At 40.8% G+C, this 13,987-nt stretch overlaps 1 protein-coding gene across 1 annotated transcript in view; it reads left to right on the top strand.

The window, feature by feature from the left end:
- The window catches only part of LOC100435001 (ceruloplasmin-like), a 46,522-nt gene extending 36,410 nt beyond the window's left edge, over nt 1-10,112 (top strand). The window contains exons 18-19 of the mRNA XM_002814165.5: nt 8,877-9,039; nt 10,090-10,112. Coding sequence (XP_002814211.3) covers nt 8,877-9,039; nt 10,090-10,112 — 186 coding nt within the window. The remainder of the gene's footprint in view (nt 1-8,876; nt 9,040-10,089) is intronic.
- The last annotated feature ends 3,875 nt before the right edge of the window (nt 10,113-13,987 follow it).

Raw genomic sequence — 13,987 nt, 5'->3', positions numbered from 1 at the left:
GATTTTCCTGTTCTCTCACTCACATCAGTTACACAGAAGACTTCTTTGATCTCTGGTCACAAATAAATGTGTGGAGATTTCCCTCCATCCGCAACCAATCAATGAATTCTGCATTGGACACCAGCTAGGTGTCCTCCAATTCAATTTTGACACTATCTACCTGGATACAGTGTCAGATCCCACAGGTTGAGAGCTCAGTTCTACAAGGCTGCCCCCCACTTCCAATGCCAATCACAAACTCCAGGTTGTTTTCATATGCTTCTGTGCAGCAGGCTATAAATTGAGATTCCTATGACCCCCTCCTTGAATTCAATTAATTCCCTAGAATGACTTATAGAATGAAGGGAAACACTTGCTTACATTCACTGGTTTATCAAAAAGGATATTAGAAAGTGTATTAATGAATACCAGATGAAGAGATGCTAGGGTAAGGTACGGGAGAATCACACGGAGCTTCCATCCCCTCTCCAGGCGAGCTACCCTCCAGGAACCACGTTTGGCTATCTGGAGTGTCTCTGAATCCTGTCCATTTGGGTTTTTATGGAGGCTTCATTACATAGGCATGATTGATTGGATGATTGGCCATTGGTGATCAACTTAGCCTTTGGCCTCTCTTTCCTCCCCAGAGGGTAGGGGATGGGGCTGAAAGTCCCAATCCTCTAATCCTGCCCTGGTCTTTCTGGTGACCAATCCTCATTGTAAACCAAAAATAAAATTCTAAGCCCCCCAAACAATTGAAAAATTGAATAAAATTCTAAGTCCCCTCTAGACCAAGTGCATTCCTAAGTTAACCTGAAAAACTAATTCAGGCCATGATGGGAAGTGAGGGTTGGATATGCCTCATTATACTCTCCACCCTTTGGAATTCAGGCACAGCTGACCAGCATTAACATTAAAATGAAGACCTTAAGACTGATAGAACAGACTCTTTGTAGTAATAAGATACCAACATGACAGATAGCAGGCCCTAAAGGAAATCAAAGTATTTTACCCCAAAATATATTTCTTTGACATTTTTTGAAATGGCCCTGCAAATCTAACTCTTATGGGGAAAATCTACATTCTGTAGAGAATCCTCTTCCCTTTCCAGGTCTTTTTCCTGATCCAGGAGAGAATGAACTTAAAAGAGTCTGGCACTTTTTTTTTTTCTTTTTTTGAGACAGAGTCTCGCTCTGTCACCCAGGCTGAAATGCAGTGGCACGATCTCAGCTCACTGCAAGCTCTGCCTCCAGGGTTCATGCCATTCTCCTGCCTCAGCCTCCCAAGTAGCTGGGACTATGGGTGCCTGCCACCACACCTGGGTAATTTTTTGTATTTTTAGTAGAGACGGGGTTTCACCATGTTAGCCAGGATGGTCTTAATCTCCTGACCTCATAGTCTGCCCGCCTCAGCCTCCCAAAGTGCTAGGATTACAGGTGTGAGCCACCACGCCCAGCCTGACACTTTTTAAATCTGATAAGAAACATTTACAATCTATTCTCTCTGAAGCCTGCTACCTGGAGGCTTCATCTGCACTATACAAACCTTGGTCTCCACAACCCCTTATCTTAACCCAGACATTCCCTTCTATTGATTACAGGTCTTTAGATAAACTCTTTCAATCAATTGCCAATCAGGAAATCTTTGAATCTACCTATGACCTGGAAGCCTCACCTCCTCCAGTTGTCCCACCTTTCCAGACTGAACCAGTGTACATCTTATGTGTATGGATTGATGTCCTATTTCTCCCTAAAACATACAAAAACCAAGCTGTAGCTCAACCACCTTAGGAACAAGTTTTCAGGACTTCCTGAAACTGTATCATGGGCATGTCCTTAAGCTTGGCAAAATAAACTTCTACATTGACTGGGACCTGTCTCTATATCCCAGATATTCTGGTACATTGTCTCTGTTCTCATTCGTTTCAAAGAATTTATTGATTTCTGCCTTAATTTCATTATTTACCTAGGAGTCATTCAGGAGCAGATTGTTCAATTTCCATGTAGTTGTGTGGTTTTGAGTGAATTTCTTTTTTTTTTTTTTTTTTTTTTTGAGACAGAGTCTCATTCTGTCGCCCAGGCTGGAGTGCAATGGTGCGATCTCGGCTCACTGCAAGCGCCGCCTCCTGGGTTCATGCCATTCTCCTGCCTCAGCCTCTCTAGTAGCTGGGACTACAGGTGCCAACCACCATGCCCGGCTAAATTTTTGTATTTTTAATAGAGACAGGGTTTCACTGTGTTAGCCAGGATGGTGTTGATCTCCTGACCTCATGATCTGCCTGCCTCAGCCTCCCAAAGTGCTGGGATTACAGGCGTGAGCCACTGCGCCCGGCTGGTTTTGAATGAATTTCTTAAAATGGATTTCTAATTTGATTGTGCTGTGGTCTGAGTGACTGTTTGTTGTGGTTTTAATTAGTTTTGCCTTTGCTAAGGAGTGTTTTACTTCTGATTATGTGATCAGTTTTAGAGTAAGTACCATGTGGCGATGAGAAGAATGAATATTCTTTTGTTGTTGGGTGGAGAGTTCTGTAGATATCTATCAGGTCCACTTGATCCAGAGCTGAGTTCAGGTCCTGAATATCTTTGTTAAGTTTCTGTCTTGATGGTCTGTCTAATATTGTCAGGAGGGGTTGTTAAAGTCTCCCACTATTATTGTGTGGAAGTTTAAGTCTTTTTGTAGGTCTCTGAGAACTTGCATGATGAATCTGGGTGCTCTGTATTGGGTGCAAATATATTTAGGAAAGTTACTGCTTCTTGTTGAATTGAACCTTTTACCATTATGTAATCCCCTTCTTTGTCTTTGCTGGTTTAAAATCTGTTTTGTCAGAAACTAGGATTGCTTTTTTCTGTTTTCCATTTGCTTGGTAAATTTTCCTCCATCCTTTTATCTCAAGCCTATGGGTGTCACTGCATGTGAGATGGGTCTCTTGAAGACAGCATAGGGATGGGTCTCGGTTCTTTATCGAGCTTGCTATTCTGTCTCTTTACTGGGCCATTTAGCCCATTTACATTTAAGATTAGTATTGTTATGTGTGAATTTGATCCTGTCATCATAATGCTAGCTGGTTATTTTGCAGACTTGTTTATGTGGCTGCTTCATAAACCACTATATGGTTGCTTCATAGTGTCACTGGTCTCTGTACTTCACTGTGTTTTTGTAGGAGCTGGTAACATTTTTGTCTTTCCATATTTAGTGCTTCCTTCAGGAGCTCTTGCAAAGCAGGGTGATGGTGACAAATTCCTTCTGCATTTGCTTGTCCGAAAAGAATCTTATTTTTCCTTCACTTATGAAGAAGCTTAGTTTGGCCAGATATGAAATTCTGGGTTGGAAATTCTTTTCTTTAAGAATGTTGAATATTGGCCCCCAATCTCTTCTGGATTGTAGGGTTTCCACTGAGAAGTCCACTGTTAGTCTGATGGGCTTCCCTTTGTAGGTGACCTGGCCTTTCTCTCTAGCTGCCCTTAACATTTTTTCTTTCATTTCAATCTTGGAGAATTTGATGATTATGTGTCTTGGGGTTGATCTTCTCATGGAGTATCTTACTGGGGTTCTCTGCATTTCCAGAATTTGAATGTTGCCATGTCTTGCTAGGTTGGGGAAGTTCTCCTGGATGATATCCTGAAGTATGTTTTCCAATTTGGTTCCATTCTCCCCATCTCTTTCAGGTATCCCAATCAGTCATAGGTTCAGTCTTTTTACATAATCCCATATTTCTCAAAAGTTTTGTTCATTCCTTTTTATTCTTTTTTCTCTCTTCTTGTCTGCCTGTCTTATTTCAGAAAGATAGTCTTCAGGCTCTGAGATTCTTTCCTCCACTTGGTCTATTCTGCTATTGTTACTTGTGATTGCATTGTGAAGTTCTCGTGTTGTTTTTCAGCTCCATCAGGTCAGTTATGTTCCTCTCTAAACTGGCTATTCTGGTTATCAGTTCCTGTATTTTATCATGATTCTTATCATGATTCTTAGCTTCTTTGCATTGGGTTACAACATGCACCTTTAGCTCAGTGAAGTTTGTTATTACCCACCTTCTGAAGCCTACTTTTGTCAATTCAGCCATCTCAGCCTCAGCCCAGTTCTGTGCCCTTTTTGGAGAGGTGTTGTGGTCATTTGGAGTAGAAGCGGCACTCTGGCTTTTTGAGTGTTCAGCATTTTCATGTTGATTTTTTTCTTATCTTTGTGGGCTTATTTACCTTTGATCTCTGAGGTTGCTGACCTTTGAATGCGGCTTTCAAGGGGTCTCTTGTTGTTGTTTTCTGTTTGTTTATTTTTAACAGTCAGGCCACTTTTCCATAGGGCTGCTGTGGTTTGCTGGGGGTCTGCTCCAGACCCTAGTTGCCTTAGTTTTTCCTGTACCTGGAGGTATCAACCGTGAAGGCTGCAAAACAGCAAAGATGGCAGCCTGATACTTCCTCTGGAAGCTCCATCTCAGAGGGGTACTACAACTGTTGCTGGCCCGAATGCTCTTGTAGGAGGTGTCTGGAGACCCCTGTTGCGAGGTCTTGCCCAGCCAGGAGGAACAGGATCAGGGACCTGCTTAAAGCAGCAGTCTAGCTGCTTTTTGGTAGAGCAGGAGTGCTGCATTGCAGGGGACCCTTCCTGGACTCTTCAGAGCCAGCAGGGTGGAATGGCTGAGTCGACTGAACTGCAGAGATGGCAGCTGCCCCTTTTCCTGGGAGTTCTGCCTCAGGGAGAGATCAGAGTTCTGTCTGTATAACCCTGGCTAGAGTTGCTGAAACCCCAGCAGAGGGGCCTTGTCCAGCAGGAGGAATGGATCAGGGTTCCACTTAAAGAAGCAATCTGGCCATACATGATCTGGCACAGCAACTGTGCTGTGTTGTAGGGGACCCCTCCTCATCTGGACTGCCTGTACTTTCCAGAGCTGGCAGGCTGAAACAGCTGAGTTGACGGAACCACAGAGATGGTGGCTGTCCTTCCCTCCAGGAATTTTGTGCTGTCTCAGGCAGTTTCCAACCTGTTGCCATTGGCTGGCTGGAATTCCAAGCCAGTGGGTCTTAACTTGTGAGGTGTCATGGAAGTGGAGCTTGCAGAACAATGCTGCTTGGCTCCTTGGATTCAGCCCCCTTTCTAGGGGAATGCATGGATGGATCTCCTGACTTGCCAGGATTCCTGGGGCCGGAGTATGTAAAACTTCTGGGTCTCTGTGTGTGACTCCACGGCTGCTCTGCTGAGTCCATACAGCTTTGTGTATGGTGCCCAAGGCCCTGGTGGCATGGGCTCATGAGGGGATCTCCTAATCCTCAGGTTGCAAAGATCCATGGGAGAAGCATGGTTTCCTGGGTGGGGTCACACAATCACTCACCGCTTTCTTTAGCTGGGGTTGGGAGTTCCTTTGGTTCCATGCCACTCCCACATGGGCTGTCGCCACACCCTGCTTTTCTTCATTCTCCACAGATCCGAGTGGTTTGCCTAGTCAGTCCCAATGCAAGAACCTGGATATTTCAGTTGAAGTTGCTGAATTCACTTTTTTCTTTCATTCCTCTCCATGAGCGCTGCAGACTACAGCTGCTTCTAATCGGCCATCTTGGCCCCTCCCCCATACTTCTTTACAATTGTTATCATGACCACTTTTGACTCATTTCTTTATGATAAGGATTTTAAATTTTATCCTTCCTCTTTCAGTTTCCAAGTTTGTATCATTCATTAATGTTTACTTAAAGAGCTTTTTATTTCTTCATCCTAATTCCTTATATAAACATTAATGTATAATTTAGGATCAATTATATTCTCTGTGTTTCACACCTTAGACATTTAATCCAACCACTAGGCATTAGTACAGTTCATCTTTTCCACATGGATAAAAGTTTCAGATAAAGCTTTCCTGATTTCCTGATGTATTATGTTAATACCTTCTTTAATGCAGTGTCCATTGTAGAAATAAATTAGATAAGCATGCACCTCTTGGTTTGCACAGAGCCTTATTGGTGTGCTGCTTTATTTCCCACCATTTAATGAACAAATTTATTCCTGTTAAATTTATTTTTTGGCATAAAAACGCTTTATTATTGAGAATTTTATATAATAAACAGAATAATGTAACAAATCCCTATTACCCAAATCTAACCACTGTGACCCAACTACACTTTCATCTACACTCCCCATTTTTTTTAAACCAAAGGCCTACATATTAGGATTATTCACTTCATAACTGTTTGTATTAAAGACTTTTAAAATTGGGCCAAAAGAGGGCCGGGCGCGGTGGCTCACTCCTGTAATCTCAGCACTTTGGGAGACCAAGGCAGGCAGATCACGAGGTCAGGATATTGAGACCATCCTGGCTAACGCAGTGAAACCCCATCTCTACTAAAAATACAAAAAATTAGCCGGGCATGGTGGCAGGTGCCTGTAGTCCCAACTACTTGGGAGGCTGAGGCAGGAAAATCGCTTAAACCCAGGAGGTGGAAGTCGCAGTGAGCCCAGATCATGCCACTGCACTGTAGCCTGGGCGACAGAGCGAGATTCTGTAAAAAAAAAAAAAAAAAAAAAAAAAAAAATTGGGCCAAAATCTGGTCATCATGTTTTATAGTTTATCTGATGTCAAATATAATAGTTCAGTCCAGCAAATGCCTCTAACATGCCTAGAACCATGCTAAGTGTTGCATGGAGCTGAAAGGAAATCAGAATTGTTTTTCAGGGACAATTGCAGGGAAATTATATGAAGCATTAACAAAATAAGGAACTTTCCTACAGGCAGGAAGTGATAGAAGTTGGATTTAAACCCTGGCTCTCACTCTGGAGTCTGAACTCTTTAGTGCTTCACAAAACTGCCTCCCTTAAGTATAATCCTATTTGTACCACAGAGCCTAGTATCACCGGCTCTCAACTTTAACCACTCACTCTAAACGCATTGCAGGAGATATCTAGCCTCCCACCTTGAGGCAGAATGTTATCACAGCAGCATCTATGCAGACACTGTGCTCCACTCCCTGAAACTCCTGGGGGCAGCGAAGCAGCCCTCTGTGGTTACTAACCTAGTTCTGGGACAAGCCAGCCAATCAGAGCTTGTTTCCTAAAGCTACAGTCTTCCTGGGTGCCAGGGCTCCAGGTATATTTTCCACATTTACTGGTGCTTTGGACATTGTCAATGTGTGGTTAAATTTTTTTCATACTGTTCTCTACATTTTTCTGATGTCCAAAAAGTGTATTCTATGTCATCTGTATTATTTCTATTTTAGTCGTAAAATTAATGTTCCTAAATAACAATGGCTTGAGCTCCAACTCTGCCTCTAGTAAGAAACAGCTCAGTCTTCCTCCTGTCTGCCTTCCGATATCTGCAGGGAGTCTTGAGAGCTTAAATGTCTTCTATTCACCCCAACTCTAACTTCCTGCTTCTGCTCATCTCCCTTGCCTCTCAACTCCTGTAGGTGGTGTTTTTTCATATCTGTGTGCAATTCCCAACATGGAGCACATCCCATTTCCTTTGGTACTCTTAAGCAACCACAAAATCAAGGCCATTGTGAGTTACAGACTTTTAGTGAAAGAGTGGGGATAAACGAAGTTTTTTTTTCAGTACTACATAATGAAAGCACTTACCATTTGACATTAGATGCCCCACCCCCAATTACCCTTTCACCATGCATCACTGAGAGACTCTAGCTCGTTTGCCTTTTACTCTCACCCTCAGGACTTGTTTCTCCACATTTTTCCTCTCTAGACTCTCTGACATCCCTTCTCTCCTGAAATTATTTAGAACTCTTGAGCTGCAGTTCCCCAATCCACTCCCACCACCATCCTCCAAATACTTCCCATTTTATTTTGTAGAGCAATTCACCTTCCTTTTAGTCTCTTCCAATCCACCCGGACTAGGCCCTAGGACTTCATACCTAAAACTCTAAGCAGCCTACAGAGGTAGTTTCCTAAACATTGGGTTCTCTGCTTAGGAGAGAAATGAGCTAAAAAGTGCCCTCAGCCATCAGCCCTCAGGCCCAATCTCCAGAAGGCAGACTTGGTTGCAGATGCCAAGGGAGCTCCTCCTCCCTTCTCCTCCCTCTCCCCTTCTCTTTCCTGTAACAATGAGTTTTTCTGATTAGCTGCATCTCAAGAATGACAATCCTTCACATGAACATGTTATGTCACATCAACGTAACATCCCAAGTTAGAAATGTGTCAGTTAGAACCTTTGGGATTTGAGACTAGAAGTTCTCTGAAATCTAGAACGCTTGGTCGTGTGAGACATTGGCAAGTTTCTAACACCAATACTAACTATGAGTAACCCTTGTAGAGTGAAACATCTTCTTTGCATTCTATCTAATGCCAGAATGTTCTGGGTCTTAGTTCTCCTCCAAAGCCTCAAGTGTACTCAGAGAAGAGAACAAAATAGCTTTAATAGCTTAATGCTTTCCTTTCCTTTCCCTCTTCCCTTCCCTTTTTTCTCCCTCCCCTCCCCTCCCCTCCCCTCCCCTCCCCTCTTTTCTCTTGCCCTCCGCTCCCTTCCCCTCCCCTTCCCTTCCCTTTCCTTTCCCTTTTCAGATGGGATCTTGCTCTGTCACCCAGGCTGGAATACTGGAGTGCAGTGGCATGATCACAGTTTACTGCAGCCTTGAACTGGGCTCAAGCAATCCTTCCACCTCAGCCTCCCAGGTAGCTGGGACTACTGGCACACACCACTGCCTGGCTAATTTTTAAAATATATTTTTTTTAAGAGATGAGGAGCTTGCTATGTTGCTTAGGCTGGTCTTGAACTCCTGAGCTCAAGTCATCCTCCCCTGCCGCCCAGGCCTCCCAAGTAGCGGGTTACAGACATAAGCCACTCTGCCCAGCCCAGCACCTAATGCTTTCTAATTGTCACCTAATTAGATATATTAGAATTTGGGAATTAAAGCAAGTGGTAAGTGATATCTTTTATAAGCCATGTAATGCTGTTTAATCTCCTTGTTAAGAATTGGGGAGTGTATCGATCTGATGTGTATGACCTTCCTCCTGGGGTCTATCAAACTGTAAAAATGTATCCAAGAGATGTTGGAACCTGGTTATTTCATTGCCATGTTTTTGAGCACATTGGTGCTGGAATGGAAAGCACTTACACTGTACTTGAAAGAAAAGGTAAGATCCATTGGCTAAATTAACTAGAAGTGATATTTAAACAAATGCAGTGTTTATGTAAGGATATTTAATGCATTGTACATTCATATAATGTGATGTGCCATTCATTCATTCAAAGATTACTATTTTGAGATGACCGAGTTACTCTAGTTTTATTTTCTTTGTAAAACTCAGATAACTTTTCATGATCTGATAAAATATACTCTAGAGTTAAATGTAATTTCCAGATTCACATAAGATATACATATAAGGTATAAACAGACAATTCATAGAAGATCAAAAACAAATATCTTTTGAACCTATAAAAATACCCAGACTTGCCAATAATCAAATCACTTCAAAATCACATTTAAGCAACAATAAAATCCCTTTTTGAGTATATTTTGGCAAATATTTATCTATTTTTAATGATAGCATCAATAACAGTGTGGTGAGATAGGGTGCACTGCATATACTTTGATGGATGTGTAAATTGGTTCTGCAGATCTTGCAGGAACCTAAATCATAATCCCCATATTTTGACTCAGTATTTCCACCTGGCATTTGATCTCAGAAAATTATCAACAAGGCAGAAAAATATGTATCACCACATTATTTTATGCTAATGGAAAACTGAAAACAAGCAAATGATATACTGTAATGTGTGTAAAAAACTGCAACATATCATCTAAAATATCCAACTTTAAAAATCATGTCTTAAAATTTTTAATGAGTAAATGCTTATAATACCATATTAGATGGCAAAAAAAGCAGTCTACAAAATAGTATCTGAAATATATATATGAAGACTGAATAGAAATTTATGAGATGTTACTGACGACTCTCTCTAGGTAGTGAAATTATTAGTGTGATTTATTAAGAAAATAATAAGAAGATATTTATTAAGAAATAATAAATCTCACTAGTAATCTGTTTCTTCCAAGGTTTCTGTAAAGTTTAAATTACTTTCAAAATTAGGAAAACTATTGAACATATATATCGTACACTATTTAAAACATACCATGCAGCTCTCAAGTTATGTGAATATTTTCCCTGTGGGGCTCCTTGCAGGGCCGATGGAGCAGAGCCTCTGAAGCAGAGAAAAGAGAGTCTGCATGAACAGTTTCTCAGAATCTTCTCTCAATATCAGGACTACGTTTGTCAACAAAACCAAAAACTGATTAGCCACCAGTATAATTTTTACCTACAACATCCTATTAATGTCAATAATATCATTATTGATACAATTCTAATAATCATTACCCTTATTCCTATCAGTGTTCATGCACATTCTTAGTAAAAGAGACTTTGGTGCACTGTCCATAAAATAAATCCCCCATTGCTAACATTCTTTCTTTGGGAAAGTAGATTTTGCATTTCAAAGAATATAAAGTCAAATTTGATTGGATTTACAGGTCATCTGTTCCCATCGAAGGGTGATATTGATGTTGCTGTTAATTTAATAAGTAAACTTTTTGTGGCAAAAGTGATGGTAGTTATTTTAAGGATGTTCCTAAGACTAATATAAATTTTGTATTTAGTCCTTAAATGTATGTAATCATTTTAGCTTAGTATTTTAACTTAGAACTGCATGCTATTATATAATATTACCTATTTTTGAAAATTCCTTTTCTACAGCATAAATATTTGATATGATATGAATATTGACAAGCTTACAAGCCAAGGTAAAGCTGCCAAAGAAGGAAAACTCCAGGGACCAAGGAGTCTGGGAGGAACCAGCTAAAGACTTTCATGACAATGTACCAGGAAAACTAGTTTGAAATAAAAGTTTTCTTAGTAAATTTTTTGTGAGAGCTGCTTCTTGTTTTCATAAATTGACCCTGAAGTGGTGTCTGTATTGTGCCTGTGAGTGATGTAATAAGGCTTTTAACAAATGCAGTGGGGGTAGGTAGGAGAGACAAAGAGAGCAATAGCAAAGTCTTGCTCAGTTATAAAAAGTACCAAATGTATGCAACCCAAGACTTTACCATAGACTGCAACATTTGTAAAACTTTAAAAAATGAAATTCTTATAGCATGAGTAACCATTTAAATCAATCTTTGAAATGTAAATCTATATATTATATTGCGCCTTAGGATTGGAAGATGATAGATTACAGAATATATAATTTTCAGTTTTCCAGAACAAAAAAAAAAAGGGGTGGGGGGGACTCAAGCTCTGAGCTTGTATCTGGCAGTACTAACCAGTTAGGATGTGTTCTATAAGCAACAGAAAACCCAGCTAAGAGAGAATTATCAGTGCTATTTGTTTTATATAATAAAAAAATTTTGGAGATAAGTGGCTGCTAGGATTGGTTTAGCAATTTTTTAAGACAGAATCTCACTCTGTTGCCCAGGCTGGAGTGCATTGACACGATCTTGCCTCACCGTAACCTCCACCTCCCTGGTTCAAGCAATTCTCCTGCCTTAGCCTCCCCAGTAGCTGGGACTACAGGCCTGCACCACCACACCTGGCTAATTTTTGTATTTTTAGTAGAGACAGGGTTTCACCTTGTTGGCCAGGCTGGTCTTGAACTCCTGGCCTCAAGTGATCCACCCACCTCGGCCTCCCAAAGTGCTGGGGTTACAGGCATGAGCCACTGTACCCAGCCTGGCTTAGCAATTTGATGATATGAGGGCCAGTGTCTTTAATTCTCTTGGCCTTTTCCTCATAATTGTTGCCTCACAGTTGCAAAATGGTTGCTGCAGCTCCACATATTACATCCACATTGAAGGCAGAGAAGATGGAAAAAGGGGAAGCATCAGTCACACCTGAGGAGACACCAGCCAATTTCTGCCTTTGTCTTATTGGTCAAAACCATTATTATCTGGCTACTCCTAACTGCAAAGGAGACTGGAAAAGAACTTTTGTAGCCTCTATCACGAAAGGAACAAGGGAGACTGGGTTAGAAATGTCTTGTGGGTTGGCTAACAGCCTTTGCTTTAGACAGTAAGTAAGAACACTTGAAATCAGAGCTTGGTTAAACAAAAGAGTTCATGTTTTTACTCTCTAGCTTCTTAGCTGTGTAGGCGGTACATGAAAACCTGGAGTGTAATCAAGCAAATTCCTGACATTATATCATTTCACTCCAAAATACTCCAATATGTATCTCCAGCATAAAAAAACTTTAAACAAGTAATATAGTGGCCAGGTGTAACCCCAGCACTTTGGGAAGCTGAGGCAGGCGGATCACAAGGTCCAGAGGTGGAGATCATCCTGGCCAACGTGGTGAAACCTCGTCTCTACTAAAAATATAAAATTTAGCCAGGCGTGGTGGAGCATGCCTGTAGTACCAGCTACTCAGGAGGCTGAGGCAGGAGAATCACTTGAACCCAGGAGGCAGAGGCTGCAGTGAACTGAGATCACACCGCTGCACTCCAGCCTGGCAACAGAGCAAGACTCTGTCTTAAAAAAAATAATAATAATAATATAGTAATAATGCTATTATAACATCACACAACATTAGCAATAATACCTCATTATTTGATATTAAAACTATTAAGAACTTATGAAATATGGGTGCAACTAACTCCTTCCATAGAAACATTCAAGTCTGAGACTTTCAAAGGTGCTGATAAAACTAGAACATTCTTTAAGAAACTGCAAAAGATATTGCCCAAATTTCACCAAGAATAATGTTTAATTCATTCATTCATTCTTTTAAGAATGCAGTTCCAAACTTTGACTTATCAGGTGGGCAAAGTATGATTTAGTAAATGGATTTGAATGGAAGGGTAGTAATCTGTATGAATTCTTAACAGAAGAGAGTCAAAGACTAAGAATGTGTCAATGGAATGTCCCCTGCACAGCTGTTGGAAGGTCCTCTTATTCTAATAATAAGTAGCCAGTATTTAGACAGAAATCATGTTAATTTTTAAAATGTCAAAGAAAAAAGAAAAGAAACATGCTTTAACAGTGTCTTCCCTTTTGTGTACGAGATCGTGTCCTCTGCAGGGACATGGATGGAACCGGAAGCCATTATCCTCAGCAAACTAATGCAGGAGTAGAAAAACAAGCACCGCATGCTCTCCCTTATAAGTGGGAGCTGAACAATGAAAATACATGGGCACAGGGAGGGGAACAACACATACTGGGGCATGTCGGGGGGTGGAGGAGGGGCAGGGAGAGCATTGGGAAAGATAGCTAATGCATGCTGGGCTTAATACCTAGGTGATGGGTTGATAGGTGCAGCAAACCACCATGGCACACGTTTACCTATGTAACACACCTGCACATCCTGCACACGTACCCCAGAACTTAAAGTAAAAATTAAAATTAATTTACAAAAAAGAATATCTACCCTTTTGCTCAAACTCTATACTTATGAATGAAACTGTGTTCCATAATACAATTTTCTGAGTGAATCTATAAACAAGGAGGGAATGCCCCTAAACTGAAAAAAAAATAATATAAATTAAGTCTATTATACTTTAATTTTACATGAATTATTTAACTTTATTAATGAATATTGATTTATTCTCCAAGTTATTTACAATCAATCAGACCCTTTAAACCCAGTCACCTTTAAGTAAACTGACAAAATGAAGGTTTGGAATCTACCAAGTGACAACCCCAACCCAGGCAAACTCCTTCCAGAGTGCAGAGAGAATGGGAAGCCCGGCCTGGTGCTACTCCGGTGCTTTGCCACATGGCCCTCTGTAGCGTGCTGTGTCTTCTGCTTCCAGGGGCACCATCATGAGTAGCAGTAAACTTTTCTCTCAATGGCATTGGCCTCTCAGAATTGTCACTCAGTCACCTTTTGTAAATTAAGACCAGGACACAAATCAGAGTGTTAAGAGCTATGCAGTGTATATAACCCTCACATTGTGTCAAAACAAGAGAAAATGGGCCAGGGGTGTTATGAGAGGAGAGCATTTCAAGAAAGTCATGCATTAAATTTCTATGTAGTCAAAGTAGTGAATTAAGTTATTCCTTTAAAAAGGGTTGTTCTTTAATCTTTTTAAAAATT

The sequence above is a fragment of the Pongo abelii genome, chromosome 2, assembly GCF_028885655.2.
Source record: "Pongo abelii isolate AG06213 chromosome 2, NHGRI_mPonAbe1-v2.0_pri, whole genome shotgun sequence".
Lineage (NCBI taxonomy): Eukaryota > Metazoa > Chordata > Mammalia > Primates > Hominidae > Pongo > Pongo abelii.
Note: the sequence above shows the minus strand (reverse complement) of the source record. Positions and strands in the feature narration are given on the sequence as shown.